Below are 14,649 nucleotides of genomic sequence, written 5' to 3'. Positions count from 1 at the left end.
TAAAACGGCCGTCACTGGCCCTATCAAGTCAAACCTCCCAGGCACGACCGCACGCTGTACACTACAGACAATTTGTTTGTTTAATTAAATACAATTTGTGCTTTACTCCTTTAGCTCGCCCGATCACCTTTAATGTCATTAAACATTTGGTATACAGAATATGGAGTGTCTGTCTCTGTAGTCCGGTTCGGATAACTTTGATAGTGAAGATAATAGATACATGACCCGAACGATATTGTGGGGAACAACGAGTACTGTGATCTTCTGTCATCCTCGATAACATCTTATCCGTCTATTATCATTATTATTACGGTGATCATAATGATTATTATTTATTTAATTATTTACTATTGAAAAGTTTATTATGTTTATATATCGTTAAATACAATATTGTGCAATTCAATATTTATATTAAGCAACATCAATAGAAAATAATAAGAATATTGAAGTTTGTAACTACTACTGTACTACTGCTACTATTGTAAGTATTATTTTTTTGCGGATTTAGGTAGGACTATTATCATTTCTGGATGACCAAATTATTTATTATTGTGCTCAAATATATCATTAAAAAAAGCCTAAACAAGAACATAATATATAAATTCATAATCGGTATTGTTAATATTAATTTTCAATTACAATAAGTATTATACATTTTGTGACAATCATTCATAACCTACTTGAAATTGTTTTTACTGTATTGTGTGCCAATTTACCATTGTGTGATAAATTGAAAACAAAAAACATTGAATTTATTACTGTTATAAACATATACTAGCATTCAGATTTATGTAAGAAGAGTGTAATACAGTGATAACTCCTTTGACGGACACCTCTCAATAGCGGACAACATTTAAGCAACCAAGAGTGTCCGGTATTTAGAGGTTTCACTGTATATATTAGTATATAACAAATGTGTAAAAACCCTCTGTAAAAATACTAGTCACCCTTATTTATTTATCAAGACTGCTTCTTTTTTTTTCTTTGTTGTTGTCAAAGAAATAAATGTAGAAATATATAAATATATAATATTTACTTTATTTACTTAACAAGAATTTTTGCCCGATTATCAGCATATTTATTATTTTATTTTATTTTTGTTTTTAAATTTTTAATGTCTATGACGTACCTATTAGAATTTACTTAAATAAAAAAATACCAATCAGAGAAAATGATTAATTTGTCATCACTCATCACATATATTAGTTACTAATAATATGTTCTATTGAATAAACTTATATATTGCTTAATTTTTTTTAAACTATAAAAACTTGAAAATCGCATAAAAACTATCAATTTACTAAGAAATAAAATGTTGAAATATTTAGTTTTAAATATTCCTTAGAATTATAATCCATTCAGGTATTTATATCATTACTATTTCTATACAAATAGCTAAATTTAATAAAACAGAAGGAACTTGCGTCGTATGCTATCTATCTGTACTTTGATCGCATTATATTTTATCTATCTTTCCGCTTTTGGGTGATATCTACTTTGTACGGAAACTGATATTGCAGGTATAAATGTGTAATATGTATATGGTGTATAATTGTGTAAACACAAAATATAAGTGAGTATTTGAAAGAATGAAAAAAATGTGCAAATCCCACATCTTGTATCATACACTGAACTGAAAGTAATGAAATTTAATTAATTGAGATATTAATCTATTGATTTATTTTGTAAAAATCTTAAATTAAAACTCATTTGTATTCAGAAAGATTTAAAAATTTCTGCTCCAATATCTAAAAATAGTAATTCTCAAATGAAATGTTAAATTTTATGTTTTAAGCTCTGCAAATTTAATAACATCAAATAAATATTAGAAAAATGAATATTAAATAATAGCAATTGAATTCCTATAAATCCATTAAAAGATATATTTAAATCAATGTAACATTTTTAAGATGTTTTAGAATTTCAAAAAAAAAAAAGGTATTAGGAAGTGATGCAATTTCATATTTAAATACTTGTCAATATATCCACTAAACAATAAAGATAAACACTAGTCTTTAATATACATTAAAGACACCACCACCACCTCCTTGGAAAAAGTTGAAGTAACTACAAAATAAATTGAGCCTTTTGGCCCACTATTAGTACCTAACCGGTTTTAAAAAATGTGTGAAGTCTCGATTTAGATTGATAGTTGTTACTTATGATAGGCGGATAAAATCATTTTAATTAAAATGGCATGTTAATAATAAATACCACAGATTGAGATATCAATATGTTTAGAATGATATATTATAGTTCTAAGCAGTATTCCAGTATTTAAAGATATTAAAATTCAAAGCATATAATAATATTTAAAAAATATTATTAGTTGAATAATATATTTTAATATTCATTCTTACTTTTAGTGTTTGATTAAATTATTCTCGAATTTGTTGGTAACATAGGTGACTTAAGTACACTCTACTCTTAATTTTTATATAATATTAATTTCTTGTATTTCAATTTATCTAAGTTCACCTACTAATTTACTAAATTTAACAAAACCACCACAAAATTTAACTTTTCTTGCTTACCTGATAAAAAATACAGTTAATCAGTGGGGTATATATGGGGGGAGGATGTGGTCTACTAGCCCCCCTCCCAAAATTATAGTCGAGACTTAAATCATATTATAAAACGTGAGACATATTTTATAGACCATTGACAGTTATTTGACGTTATTTATCATTTATCACAGCCCACGGGACACATATTATGTGAAAATTGTATAATGAATAATATGCTGGCTGCTGGTAACAGGCAACAATAATAATTGTTTTGCAGTTAATACGAATGCTATTTGTTGATTGGTTTATACTTTATTGGGTTTTTATTTTTACGTCCATAACATTAGTACATTACGCAATACGCATTTACGCCTTACCTTTCAGTCTCTCTCTACATAAGATTAGTGTCTTAGTGATTACATTGATGAGTAACGACTAATATTAACTATAGCAATGAATTTCAAGAAAAAATAAAAAAAATATGTTTTTGGTGCTGACTCTGAATGTCGAGTGATCCAGATAATAATGATGGGAATTTCAGAGCTTTGTTATGCTTTAGAGCTAAAAATGGTGACGATACCCTTAAATTTCATATTTTACAAGCTGGTGGAAAACAAATGTACACAACACACAAGCCTTTTAATACAAAATGAAATAATCAAATTAATAGGGACTTATATTCAAAATATTATTATTGAAAAAGTAAAAGAAACCAAATTTTTCTCTGTGCTTACTGATAAAACTTGTGATGTGCAAAGAATTTTCATTATGTGTTCACTATTTTGATAAAGATATTAATGAAATAAGAGAAGACTTTTTAAAATTTGTACCAGTAAATTATGTCACTGGCAAAGGGTTACCTACTACAATTAAAAATGAACTTCAGTCTCTGGGTCTTGATTTAAATTACACGCATAGACAAGGGTATGACAGGGCTGTTGCAATAAGTAGAGCTTTCAATGGAGTACAGGTAATGTTATTGAATATTATGAATATCCTATGTCAATTTACACTCATTGTGTATCTCATTCGTTAAATTTAGTTTTAAATGATGCATCAAAATTACAACCTGTTAGAAACTGCATTGGAGACTGGAGTGATATGAGAAATAAGTACTTTTATGAGAGCATCTGTGAGAAGATCTAATATCTTAAAAACAAAATTATCTAAACATAAATTAACGCCTTCACGTTTAAAGAATTACTGTGACACTAGATGGATAGAACGGCAAGAGATAATTGTAACTTTCAAAAATGATATTTTACCAATTATTGAAAATATGGATCAGTTAATAAAGATGATGGAACAGCTGCTCGCTCACTCCATAAAAAACTTTGTGATTTTGAGTTTTTAATCACTTTAGTCACCGACTTACCATTAGCAAAATGTTGTCCATAACTCATCAAATATCAGTTACCCTACAAAAACCTAATATTGATTTAAGTTCTGCCATTGAACACATAGAACTTGTACAATTGGTCATACATAACATTAGATCAAATGTTTAAATTGAATTTAAACAATTGTTTTTAAGTCCTCAAGCTTTTAGTTCCAAACTTAATATTGAACCATCAATACCTAGGATTGTTGGTATCCAAAGATATCGGCATAATTATTCAACTAACTCTTCAGATGTATATTATAGAATTAGTTTATTCATACCATATCTTGATGAATTAAACTCATTATTAGTTATCAGATTTTTCAAGCACAAAAAAAAACTCTATAATGTAGATAACATTCAATGCCTTTAAACAATTGTGGTAGATACATTTTTCATGTAGATAGCATACGACACGAGTTTCAAACAAAAATGCATGTATTTAATTAGTAATACAATTTTATTTCATTTTTTTTAATTTTTCACAAAATAACAATTTTTATGATAACTAAAGCTAAGAAGTAATAATAGTTAAAATTGATAAAATATGTCAACAAATATAAGTATAAATAACCTAAAATAAGATAAAAATGATTGAAAAATCAAAAATCAATTAATTAATTGTTTAAAAGTATATAAAATATATTTATTTTTATTTAAAGTAGCTGATATTAATAGTAAAGAAAAAATAATAACTCACTGTGGTGTATACTATAATCATATCTATGATAAAAACATGGTATTATGTACCTTAAAGTATTTTTTTTTTTACTGTAATCAATAACGTAACTTACAGTGAATTGCCGACCCAGATTAACACTATTGTAGGTCCTTAGCCCTCTGTATTTCCTTTTAAAATAAAGCAACTTCCGCGTGTCCTGTGGACATTGACATTTTAATATAACTTCTATTCTAATGTAAACATAAACATACATGAGTAATATCCATATACCCAGTGCCGGATCTAGTATATTTTTTACCCCGGGCAAAGTATAAGATTAGTGCCCTCCCCCTTTGTTATGCCCACAATCATACTTATATACCAGTTAAACTCTAAAAAAAAAAATCGAAGAGAATAAAAGAAAAAAATATTTGCTGGATTAGAAAAAATATTTATTAAATTAAAATTTTAAATACAAATTATTACAAACTAATACATGAAAATAATCATTATACAATAATAAAACAAATTATCATTAAATTTTGATTTTTCTTGCTTTTCTGGCGGCAAAATCGTTAATTATATATTTATATTGTCATAATCTAAATTTTTGTCAATTTGATTTTGGATTGAAAAATTGAAAGATGGTTGATTCTGTCTTGATTTGTTGAAGATCTAAGATAGAATTTGATGAACTTTAACTTACTAAAACTTTGTTCGTAAGATACTGAAGTTACAGGTAAAGTCAAAAATATTTGATATGCTATTGAAATATTGGGATATGCATCTTTAAGATTAATTATTATAAATAAAATTTATTATTTCATAATAATTTCCATATTTTAGTGAGTTGTTTAATGCAAAAATATGTTGTTTAAAACTTTCAATTTCTTATATAAATTCGATTTTATTTAAGTCTCTTTCATAATACTTATTACATGGTCAATTGAATGTTTTTTTACATCCTTTAATGACGCTTTAAACAACATCTTACCATCTAAAAATGAAAATGTAGAATTAATATTTTTCATTGAGTCAAAACGATATCTTAATCCTAATAAAATATTATCTATAGCAGATTTGATTAAAATGTTGAATTTTTGTTTTTCACTTTAAGTTGTTAATTCATCTTTGGCAAGCTCACCAGCCTTCTTCTTTTTCTTGCGATGTCTACTAGTTTGATACTCAGTTACAATACTTAAAATTTCAGCTTTTTTTTCTGCTTCAATAAATATTTCATCAATTCCATCTTCTCTAAATTTTTCAAAAAATTTTATCAAGTTTTGTAAATGTGCAACAGCCATCAATCGTTATTTTTGAACTTTGCAATATTGTTTACTCGATCAATTGTACTAAGAATTTTGTTCCACATGACACTTTAATGACCTTAGACAGTTGAAAGTTGTTTAATGCTCTAACTACTTTCTGTTTTAAAGACCCCTTTGTAGTACTGTAACCCTTTAAAGATAATTGAAGATTGTCCATCAAAATATCCCATCTTTGGGTAGAACTAGAAAAAAAAATTTAAATAATTTTTGTATAATTCCCAAAAAATGATTCTAGGTATCTCAGGTATTAATTTTGTTGTGTTTATCCCAATTAAATTTAAACAATACACAGAACATAGAATAACAACTTTACTGCTAAATCATTTTTTGAAAGTATTTTAGCTTGAACGCCTTTTTGAACATTCAACATAAAATAACTAACAAAACAATATTAAAACTAAGATATAAAATATTTATTTTAATAAATTAAGAATAAACTATTTAATAATAAAAATAATTTACCCATTTGTCTACTACCATCTTGAAGCCAAGTATTTAAAAATAATGCTGATTGTTTTTTTTCATCGCCCTTTTTTTGAAATCATAACCAGATAATTTTTTTATTTCATCCATAATAGTATAAATGTTGAAGTATAATACCAATATTATAAATTTATAACAACAGTTGACAGTATCTAGACACAAACTAAATATGAATTTAATTGTTGTTATATGTTAAAGAAAAATTAATTTATCAGTATTGTTAATCGGGTTTAAACATCATGTGTTGTCTGATTATTGTAATTTTTAGTTTGTAGATATGCTGATATTAGCAGTATTAGCAATAAAATATATTACAATAAAGTGCAAAAAATATATTTAGTAAACAAATAATTTCTATTAGGTTTTTTAGTTTTCCCCATTGTTGTTATAACCATAAGCGTGCGCACGAGGGAGGCAGGGGAGGCGGTTGCCTCCCCTGCGAGATTTTCCTCTACACCAAAATATTATATTATATCTACCAATTGGTGAAAATCGGGTGGGGGGATTGGAGTCTGGACCTCCTTAGCTAAAGTATTGCCTCCCCTGCCAAGAATACCTACGCACGCTTATGGTTCTAACCATAGAGTCAAATGGAAATAAAAATTTTAATTTGTATAGTACTTTTATTATAAAATGAATAAAAACTATTAGTATATATACACAACTTCTTTTGTAATTTGGCGCCCCCCCGGCCCCCGACCAAAACTTCTGGGGCAAGTGGCCTCGGTTCGCCCCCTCTCCTAGATCCGGCCCTGCATAGACCTTATACTAATATAACTAGTATAAGGTCTATGTTAATTTCACTATTTGGCATAACATTACAGATGCAAATGTTAATAATTTAACACTAATAGTATTTAGGATAGGAACTAGAATCAAAGACACGCGGAAAAGATTTATTACGTGAAAAATACTTTAAATATTAAAAAATTTTCTTTGGTTCATTATTTTTATTTCTTGATTATATGAAGATCATAATTATTTAATTCAAAATTAATTACAATAAATCCCATAAAAATAATTTACCAAATTTACCAACAATATAACCTATACTCATATTATAATATATGATGTTATAAATTAACATAAAATAAAGAATAACATTTTAAAAATCTATTAAGAAATTATTCTATGCAAACTTAATTATTTTCTAGATTAATGATAAATGTTGTTGTATGGTATATTATTAAGAATAATAAAATGTTAAATATCAAAATAATAATTTTAACTCTAAAGACTATATTATAATCACCCATAATTTCAATCAAATTGGTAGGATAAAATGCATACCATATTCAGAATTAATTCCTAAAATACTCTAAAAGTCTAAACAGTTTAAGGGGTTACATTTATCATATAGTATTGTATGCGAAAAACATTTTATCGGTTTATATAATCAATATTATTAAGGTAATACGGATTTTGATAGCTGATAACTGATAAGTAATGAACATTGATGTATATATAATATATATGTATGAATTTGCCTGTAAATTTATATATATTTCACGGTAAAAATATGAATACTGGTTATATTTAGGATTTACCGGTAAATCTTTGACGATTACTGCGATTACTGTCTGAAGTTCGGATATTTAGCAATTGATTTCAGTAAAATCTAGGAAACACAAAATTATTTGGTCAAACACCAAATGATTTTTGTAGTTTGGACTTATACAAACGAGATTTGCTAAATTTTAGGATAAACAATCAGTGTTAGTAAAAGTCCGAAATATTTTACCAATTAGATATGCTATTAGTTATTAATAATTATTATTTAAGTATATTTGGTAGTACATTAATGGCTAGTATATTAGATACACACATTTGTATTATTGCTATATATTATGACAGCAAATTTATTTTATTATTATATACTACTGCGGTGTAATAATAACAAAAATTCAGATTTTTATCCTAAGATTTACAAAAATCATACGGTGTCAACAAAATAATTTTGTGTTTCCAAGGTTTTACCAACAATAGTCAGCGGAACCTAGCATTTACCGGTAAATCATGCCAGTCAATCATTCAACCAGTATTTGTACTTTTACAGTGACATGTAGAGTGTTGCTAATGTTGCTAATTAAATATATGATACAAATTGTTAATATTATATGATAAGGAAATAATTTAAGAAATATACTCATATCAGCAAATTCTCAAAAATCATATTTCTTAAAAAGTTAGTACGTTCCAAATTAATTTAACCAAAAAAATTCTAAAACATAAACTACTTGACTTAGATAAATATTTTTACCATCAAAATTGTTCCTATAAACAGATTCACAAATAGACTACTTTGAATTTATCCAAAAAAAAATTTTATTTATTCATTATTTTCAGTATTAAAAAAAATATATATATATATATACTAAAAATGTGGCGCAAGCGTCTATGAATTATATAAAAAAAATTTTTTTAATGTTGAACACAAATAAAATTATTCCATATGTCAGATTATCAAGAGACATTTTGTATATATATATGTTACTTATTCGACCTATAAGCACTGATTGTTTATGGACTTGTAATAATAATAAAAAACTTATTGTGCTTGTGAAAAAACTATAACAACTTCCGAGTCTTAGTTATAATTTGTACCTTACACTAGAAGTAATATTTTTTTTAATTCCTATTAAAGTAATTAATGATCCAAAATATTTTTTACAGGAGTTTTTGAAATAACATAATTAGTTCATGTTCAAAAATTATTTTGTAAGTTGTGATGGATGATAGTGTTGAAGACAAAATAATATATCAAGTTTATTTGTCACACATGAAGTTACTATCATCAAAACTGACATTAGCTAAGAACAAAGTTAATTCTTTTTATAACATGTGGAAATATATGCAATTTTATATTACCAAACCAGAAGTAATATTTTTTTTGGCATTAATACTATGCTTACTGTTTTTTTCTGGTAATTTATTTCAAAGCACAAATGGATTTTTAAAAAAAATTCACCGAAGTCTGTCATTCATTGGTTTTAATGATTTTCAACAATTGATGGTTGATGAAAAAGATGCACTTAGTAAGAATTGGAAATTTGATGGTAAAAATGTTGCTTTATATGCTATCAAAGGTCGACGATCACAAATGGAAGATAGATATGTCATTAAAACTAATATTATGAACACTGGAATATCATTATTTGCTATTTTTGATGGACATGGAGGTGAAGTAAGTAATTAAAAATGTTATGAACCATAATATTAAAGGTCAAACCGAACTTTTCTGAAAATGATCAGACCTGAACCTATACACTTTTAATCAAACCCTAACCAAACTTTAAAAAAAATATTTTATTGAACTTATACAGAACATTAATAAAGTTAAAATTAGGTATTTTTTTTTATTATTTAATTTAAAATTTAATATTTACTATTTATTTATCTGGTTGGATTATCAAACCAAATTATTAGATATTTGGTTCAGTTCGAAAATCGAACAATTTGTAACATCTCTAGTAATAACAATATTCTTTTATATTACCTTGCTCTAAAAATTAAATAACAAAACTATTAAAAATATTATAAGATTTAATCAATTTATCAAGCCTTTTATTATAATTACAATTAATTTAATGTAACATTTTAATGTGTTTGTTATTCATGACTTCATGTATATCATTCACATAAAACTTTTATACTAACTTTATTATTACAAAAGTATAATGTAATTTAATTGACATATTTTCCTTACTAAATATAAGGAATATAAGAGTTATAAATGTAGTTCATTGAATCATCTTCTAAATTGCACTGAACATAATAGAGACAATATAGTACCGATTTGTTAATGCAGCAATATTTATTAAATACTTATAATTTGGGCATATTATGTTAAGACAATTGTTAAGTTAAAGTAATTTGTATTACCTAAAACAGTCAGTATTTTGTAATTACTACAAATTTCAACCTATATATAAAAAAATCTTAGCTTAATTAATTATTTGGTTTCAAAGTTTTACATAAATTAAAAAAAAAAAAAAAAGTAAAAAGTAAAAATAAATGTGTACCTTATATCGGTAATCGGTCACTCTGTTTTTTTCACGTTTCCATGTGGGTTATATTATAAAATGTTCAGTCTACATTTTTTTTTTTGTTAAACTTTGTTCATAATAATTACATATATTATTTCAAGTGTATTCTAACTGATTTTCATTCAAAATTTTGTATTTTAAGTTTTATAGTTATTTATATAAGTTCTATTGGTTATGTATGTTAAATAATCACTTAGCCTAAATATATCACCTAACCACTCTAAATGTAGACGTTATTTTAAATTTCTCAAATTTTGTACATTTTTACTTTTCTGTATTTTTAATAGTTTAACATTTATATACTATTTATAGCTGCTGATCACATGTTTATCTACATTTATGACTTTATGAGTCAATAAAAACTTATCAGAAGTCCTGAACTGTGCACTAAAATCAATTGTATCAATAAGAATAACATACTCCGTTCCTCAAAAGAGTGAGACTGGGCGGCGACCAAAACATGTTCATTTTCGCACATTACCGTTGTGTACAAAAAGGAGACGCCACATGGTGGAGAAAATTTGGCCTCGAGAGCAGTCATTTGGTTTTGTGCCGGCGGTCAAACTCTCTTGTGGAATGGAGTATAGTAATAATACTTTGTCTAACAGAGTAAATATTTTCCAAACATGATACAATCAGCTTTGGCAAATGGTTCAGGCTTACTGTTTCAGTAAAACTAGTTCTGGTTAACACATATATTTAAATAAACATTTAATAATAGCTATACAAAATATTGGGAAGGTATGTTATCTTCAAAAACTTGTAACAATGTCTATATTTCAAACTAGAGATTATTTACTCTGCACAACTTATAGAAAGTTCATGTCTTATAAAATAACCATTTAATAAAAATTTTCAGTTTGCTGCAGATTATGCAACTACTCATTTAATGAAAAATCTTACAAATAAAATTATTGAAGTTAAAAAATTACTCGATGAAAAAACTGATACAACTGAAGAATTGAAAATAATTAATTCAAATACACCTGATAATTTAACTCCAAAAATGAAAACAAAAATTACTAAAATTGAAGAACATGCACCTACAAAAACGAAGCCTACAAGTTCTGCTGATGACAGCGTTATTAGCCACAATAAACTTAATCAAAATTCTCTACATTTAAATAAAGACATAACTACATTAAAAAATGTTGATGATGAGCTGATAAATCCTTCTTCATATTTACAAAAAGATGGGAATATTAATTTTTCAAAAATATTGATTGATGAAGTTTTAGCTGCTGACAAACTATTGATTGAAGCAGCAAAATTAACTTATGATATTGCCGGTAATATTTTATTTTAGTTATATATATATATGTATAATCTTAAATTTTAATACAAAGAAATTAATAGTACTTCTGAATCTTAAGCTTTTGAACTCATGTAAATCTAGACAAGTTACATTACATTACATCACATCTTTGCACCAATTTAATAGAGTTAGCTTGTAACCTCGAGTACATATAATGTTCATAAAAATCCTTTTTGTTTTTATTACAAGTAAATAATAGTTGTATTCAAACTACCCTTTTTTTTCTTTTTTTATACTTCAAAAATCTATTGAAAAAAAATTAATTCATTTAAGATATTTAATTAATATTTTGTTGTCTATTGTTATTTGAATACAAAAATACAGTTATAATATAAAATAAAAACATAATACAATATTAATACCTAAATCAGGCTAAATCAACTTGAAACTTAACCTATAATAAATAAACTTATCTTTTATGCAGCATTTTAGTGTGTATTAACATGCTTTTTATATTATATATATATAAGCTGCTGATCCATAAATAAAAATTAAATAAATCCTATAATTATTCAACATTGTTATTACTATACGGTTAGGTAAGATAATTACCATTGACATATTTGTTAATGGCCCATTTTTACTTTGTTTAAGTGTTGCATAACTATATATTTTCACTATCAATACTTTTGATATTATATTTTGTATTAAAAACTAATGATTTTAGGTAGCACAGCACTTATTGTATTAGTTGAAGGCACTACATTGTTTGTTGCAAATGTTGGAGATTCAAGAGGTGTTATGTGTGATAAAAAAGGAAATGCTATACCACTATCATTTGATCATAAACCTCAACAGGTAATTATTTTTTTAGTTAATACTTTTATTTAGATTTAAATAAAATAATATATTTATTCATTTTGTGTTATTAAGATGCGAGAAAAGAAACGCATTGCTGAAGCTGGTGGTTTTATATCATTTAATGGTGTTTGGAGAGTTGCTGGTGTATTAGCTACTTCTAGGGCACTTGGAGACTATCCGTTAAAAGAGAAACACTTTGTTATTGCCAATCCAGATGTTTTAACGTTTGATTTATCACATCATGATCCACAATTTATAATACTAGCATCAGATGGCTTATGGGATACATTTACTAATGAAGAAGCTATTGAGTGTATTAAAAAACATATAGATGATTCATTTTATGGAGCCCAATACTTAACAATACAATCATTTAATAGAGGATCTCTAGACAATATTACTGTACTAGTCATTAAATTTCCACCTATATGGAGTAAAGAATCACAAGTAGTTGATCATGGTGGTAGTAAATATTAATTGTTAAACATTATAAGCATGTTTAACATAATAGGAACATTTTGTAATTTTTTACCTCTAAAACTAATATAACTTAGTATTTAAAATAATTACCCACCTATTTTAGTGACTTAAATTAAGAAGTTAATCTTTGATTTTTTTTCATATAACTGTTATGTTTGTGGTTATGTTTACTGTATTTATAATTTAAATTAATATATATTGTAATCCTATAAATATCAATAGCGAATTATTTGTTCTAAGGCTCTAAGCACAATCATTTTTTCTGGCCTGAATGTGAGTAAACAAAATAAATTTATTTATTAATGCCAAATATTTGAGGAAATAATTTTAATTAAATAGTTGATAAAGTTATAAATTAAACATTTAATAACAAATGGTTATTGTGTATTAAAAAAATAATTGTTAATATGCCACAGAATTGCCAGAATTAGTAACCTTGCAATAAGGATAGAAAATACTTTCTATTTTCATCAATTATGAGAAAAAACCCCATTTTCCATTTAAAAAATAAGAAATTAAGTATGTAATCTAAAATATTATAACTAAAGTTCTGTTTTATATGTATTTACATATCATTATTGAGCTTATACAATCTAATGAGAGTAATAATTGTGGACAATTCATTTAACACAAAGTACAAATGTATTATATAACATAGTAAAGATGTATTTTGCATATTTGATAATATTTTATGGGTTAGGGAATATTTAGATTATATAGCATATAATATATATAGGAATAAAGAATAAAGATACTTAGATACATAAATAATTCATTAATATGAGAAGATTTAAATCATAATTCTAGACACTTAATTTATTACATTTGGTGCATTTAGTATCAACAAATTTTTAATATCCACTTTTCAATGGTTTTGGATTTTTTATTACAAAACTCTTAAAAACTAGCAAGAGATAATTTTTTAAAACCATATAGATTTCATAGGTTCATTTTATGCAACCTAACCTAGAATCTTAAAAAGAATCTAAATCTTTATTCTAGAATCTTTCAAAAACAATTGCAAAGTCGATAAAATATACACTGCAATACAAATTATTTTTTAAAAAACTGCAATCCCAAGAGCCATGGCTTTTGTGTAATAAACCTGCTCCTGATGTTAATTTCTTCTTTCTCCGTTAGTCACAATTTATAAAATATACCTGATATGCAATATTTGTCTTTTATAATTTACCTGGTTTATTGGTTTATATTCTAGTTTATTAGCATTAAAAATATTTATGTCAAACATATGTTATTTATTTAATTTAACAACTTATCAAATACCTGTACTGTTGGACATTTGCCTGTTTTTATTCATTTGAATAAACAAATGTTGTTGTTATTATTATATCTATTGAAACTTTGGTTCCTTAGGAATAATTAAAAAAAATAAATTATAACAAAAGTCAATTACAATAAATTTCAACATAATATATTTAAAACAATTACCATTTATTAATTACTAACAATATTTAACATTATAACAGTTAAGAATGTATAAATAATTATAACTATTCAAATTTCATACTGATTGGACGGAATATGAATTTACAGTCATAATTTGAAAATCACATAATACAGTTTTAGTATTTCATAAAAACATACTTAATAATTTAAATTTAAATTTAAAAAAAAAAACAAAATAAC

General features: G+C 25.4%; 1 protein-coding gene across 1 annotated transcript; it reads left to right on the top strand.

Moving 5' to 3' along the window:
• The first annotated feature begins 243 nt into the window (after positions 1-243).
• On the top strand, positions 244-14,350 carry LOC107164897 (protein phosphatase 1L). Its single transcript, XM_015512893.2, has 5 exons — positions 244-481; positions 9,034-9,544; positions 11,266-11,695; positions 12,389-12,519; positions 12,595-14,350. Exons 2-5 carry the CDS (start codon positions 9,089-9,091, stop codon positions 12,997-12,999), a joined length of 1,422 nt encoding a protein of 473 aa, XP_015368379.2. The 5' UTR covers positions 244-481; positions 9,034-9,088; the 3' UTR covers positions 13,000-14,350.
• Positions 14,351-14,649: the final 299 nt, after the last annotated feature.

This window comes from Diuraphis noxia, unplaced genomic scaffold (genome assembly GCF_037042655.1).
Source record: "Diuraphis noxia isolate RWA-SAM2 unplaced genomic scaffold, SU_Dnox_SAM2 contig0001, whole genome shotgun sequence".
Classification (NCBI taxonomy): domain Eukaryota; kingdom Metazoa; phylum Arthropoda; class Insecta; order Hemiptera; family Aphididae; genus Diuraphis; species Diuraphis noxia.
The sequence above is the reverse complement of the archived record's forward strand: the minus strand, read 5'-3'. Positions and strand labels throughout refer to the sequence as shown.

Coding starts and splice junctions, on each gene's coding strand:
- LOC107164897 (XM_015512893.2), top strand. CDS start 9,089: ATGGATGATAGTGTTGAAGACAAAATAATATATCAAGTTTATTTGTCA. Junction 9,545..11,265: donor TTGATGGACATGGAGGTGAA/GTAAGTAATTAA, acceptor AAAAATTTTCAG/TTTGCTGCAGATTATGCAAC. Junction 12,520..12,594: donor TTGATCATAAACCTCAACAG/GTAATTATTTTT, acceptor TGTGTTATTAAG/ATGCGAGAAAAGAAACGCAT.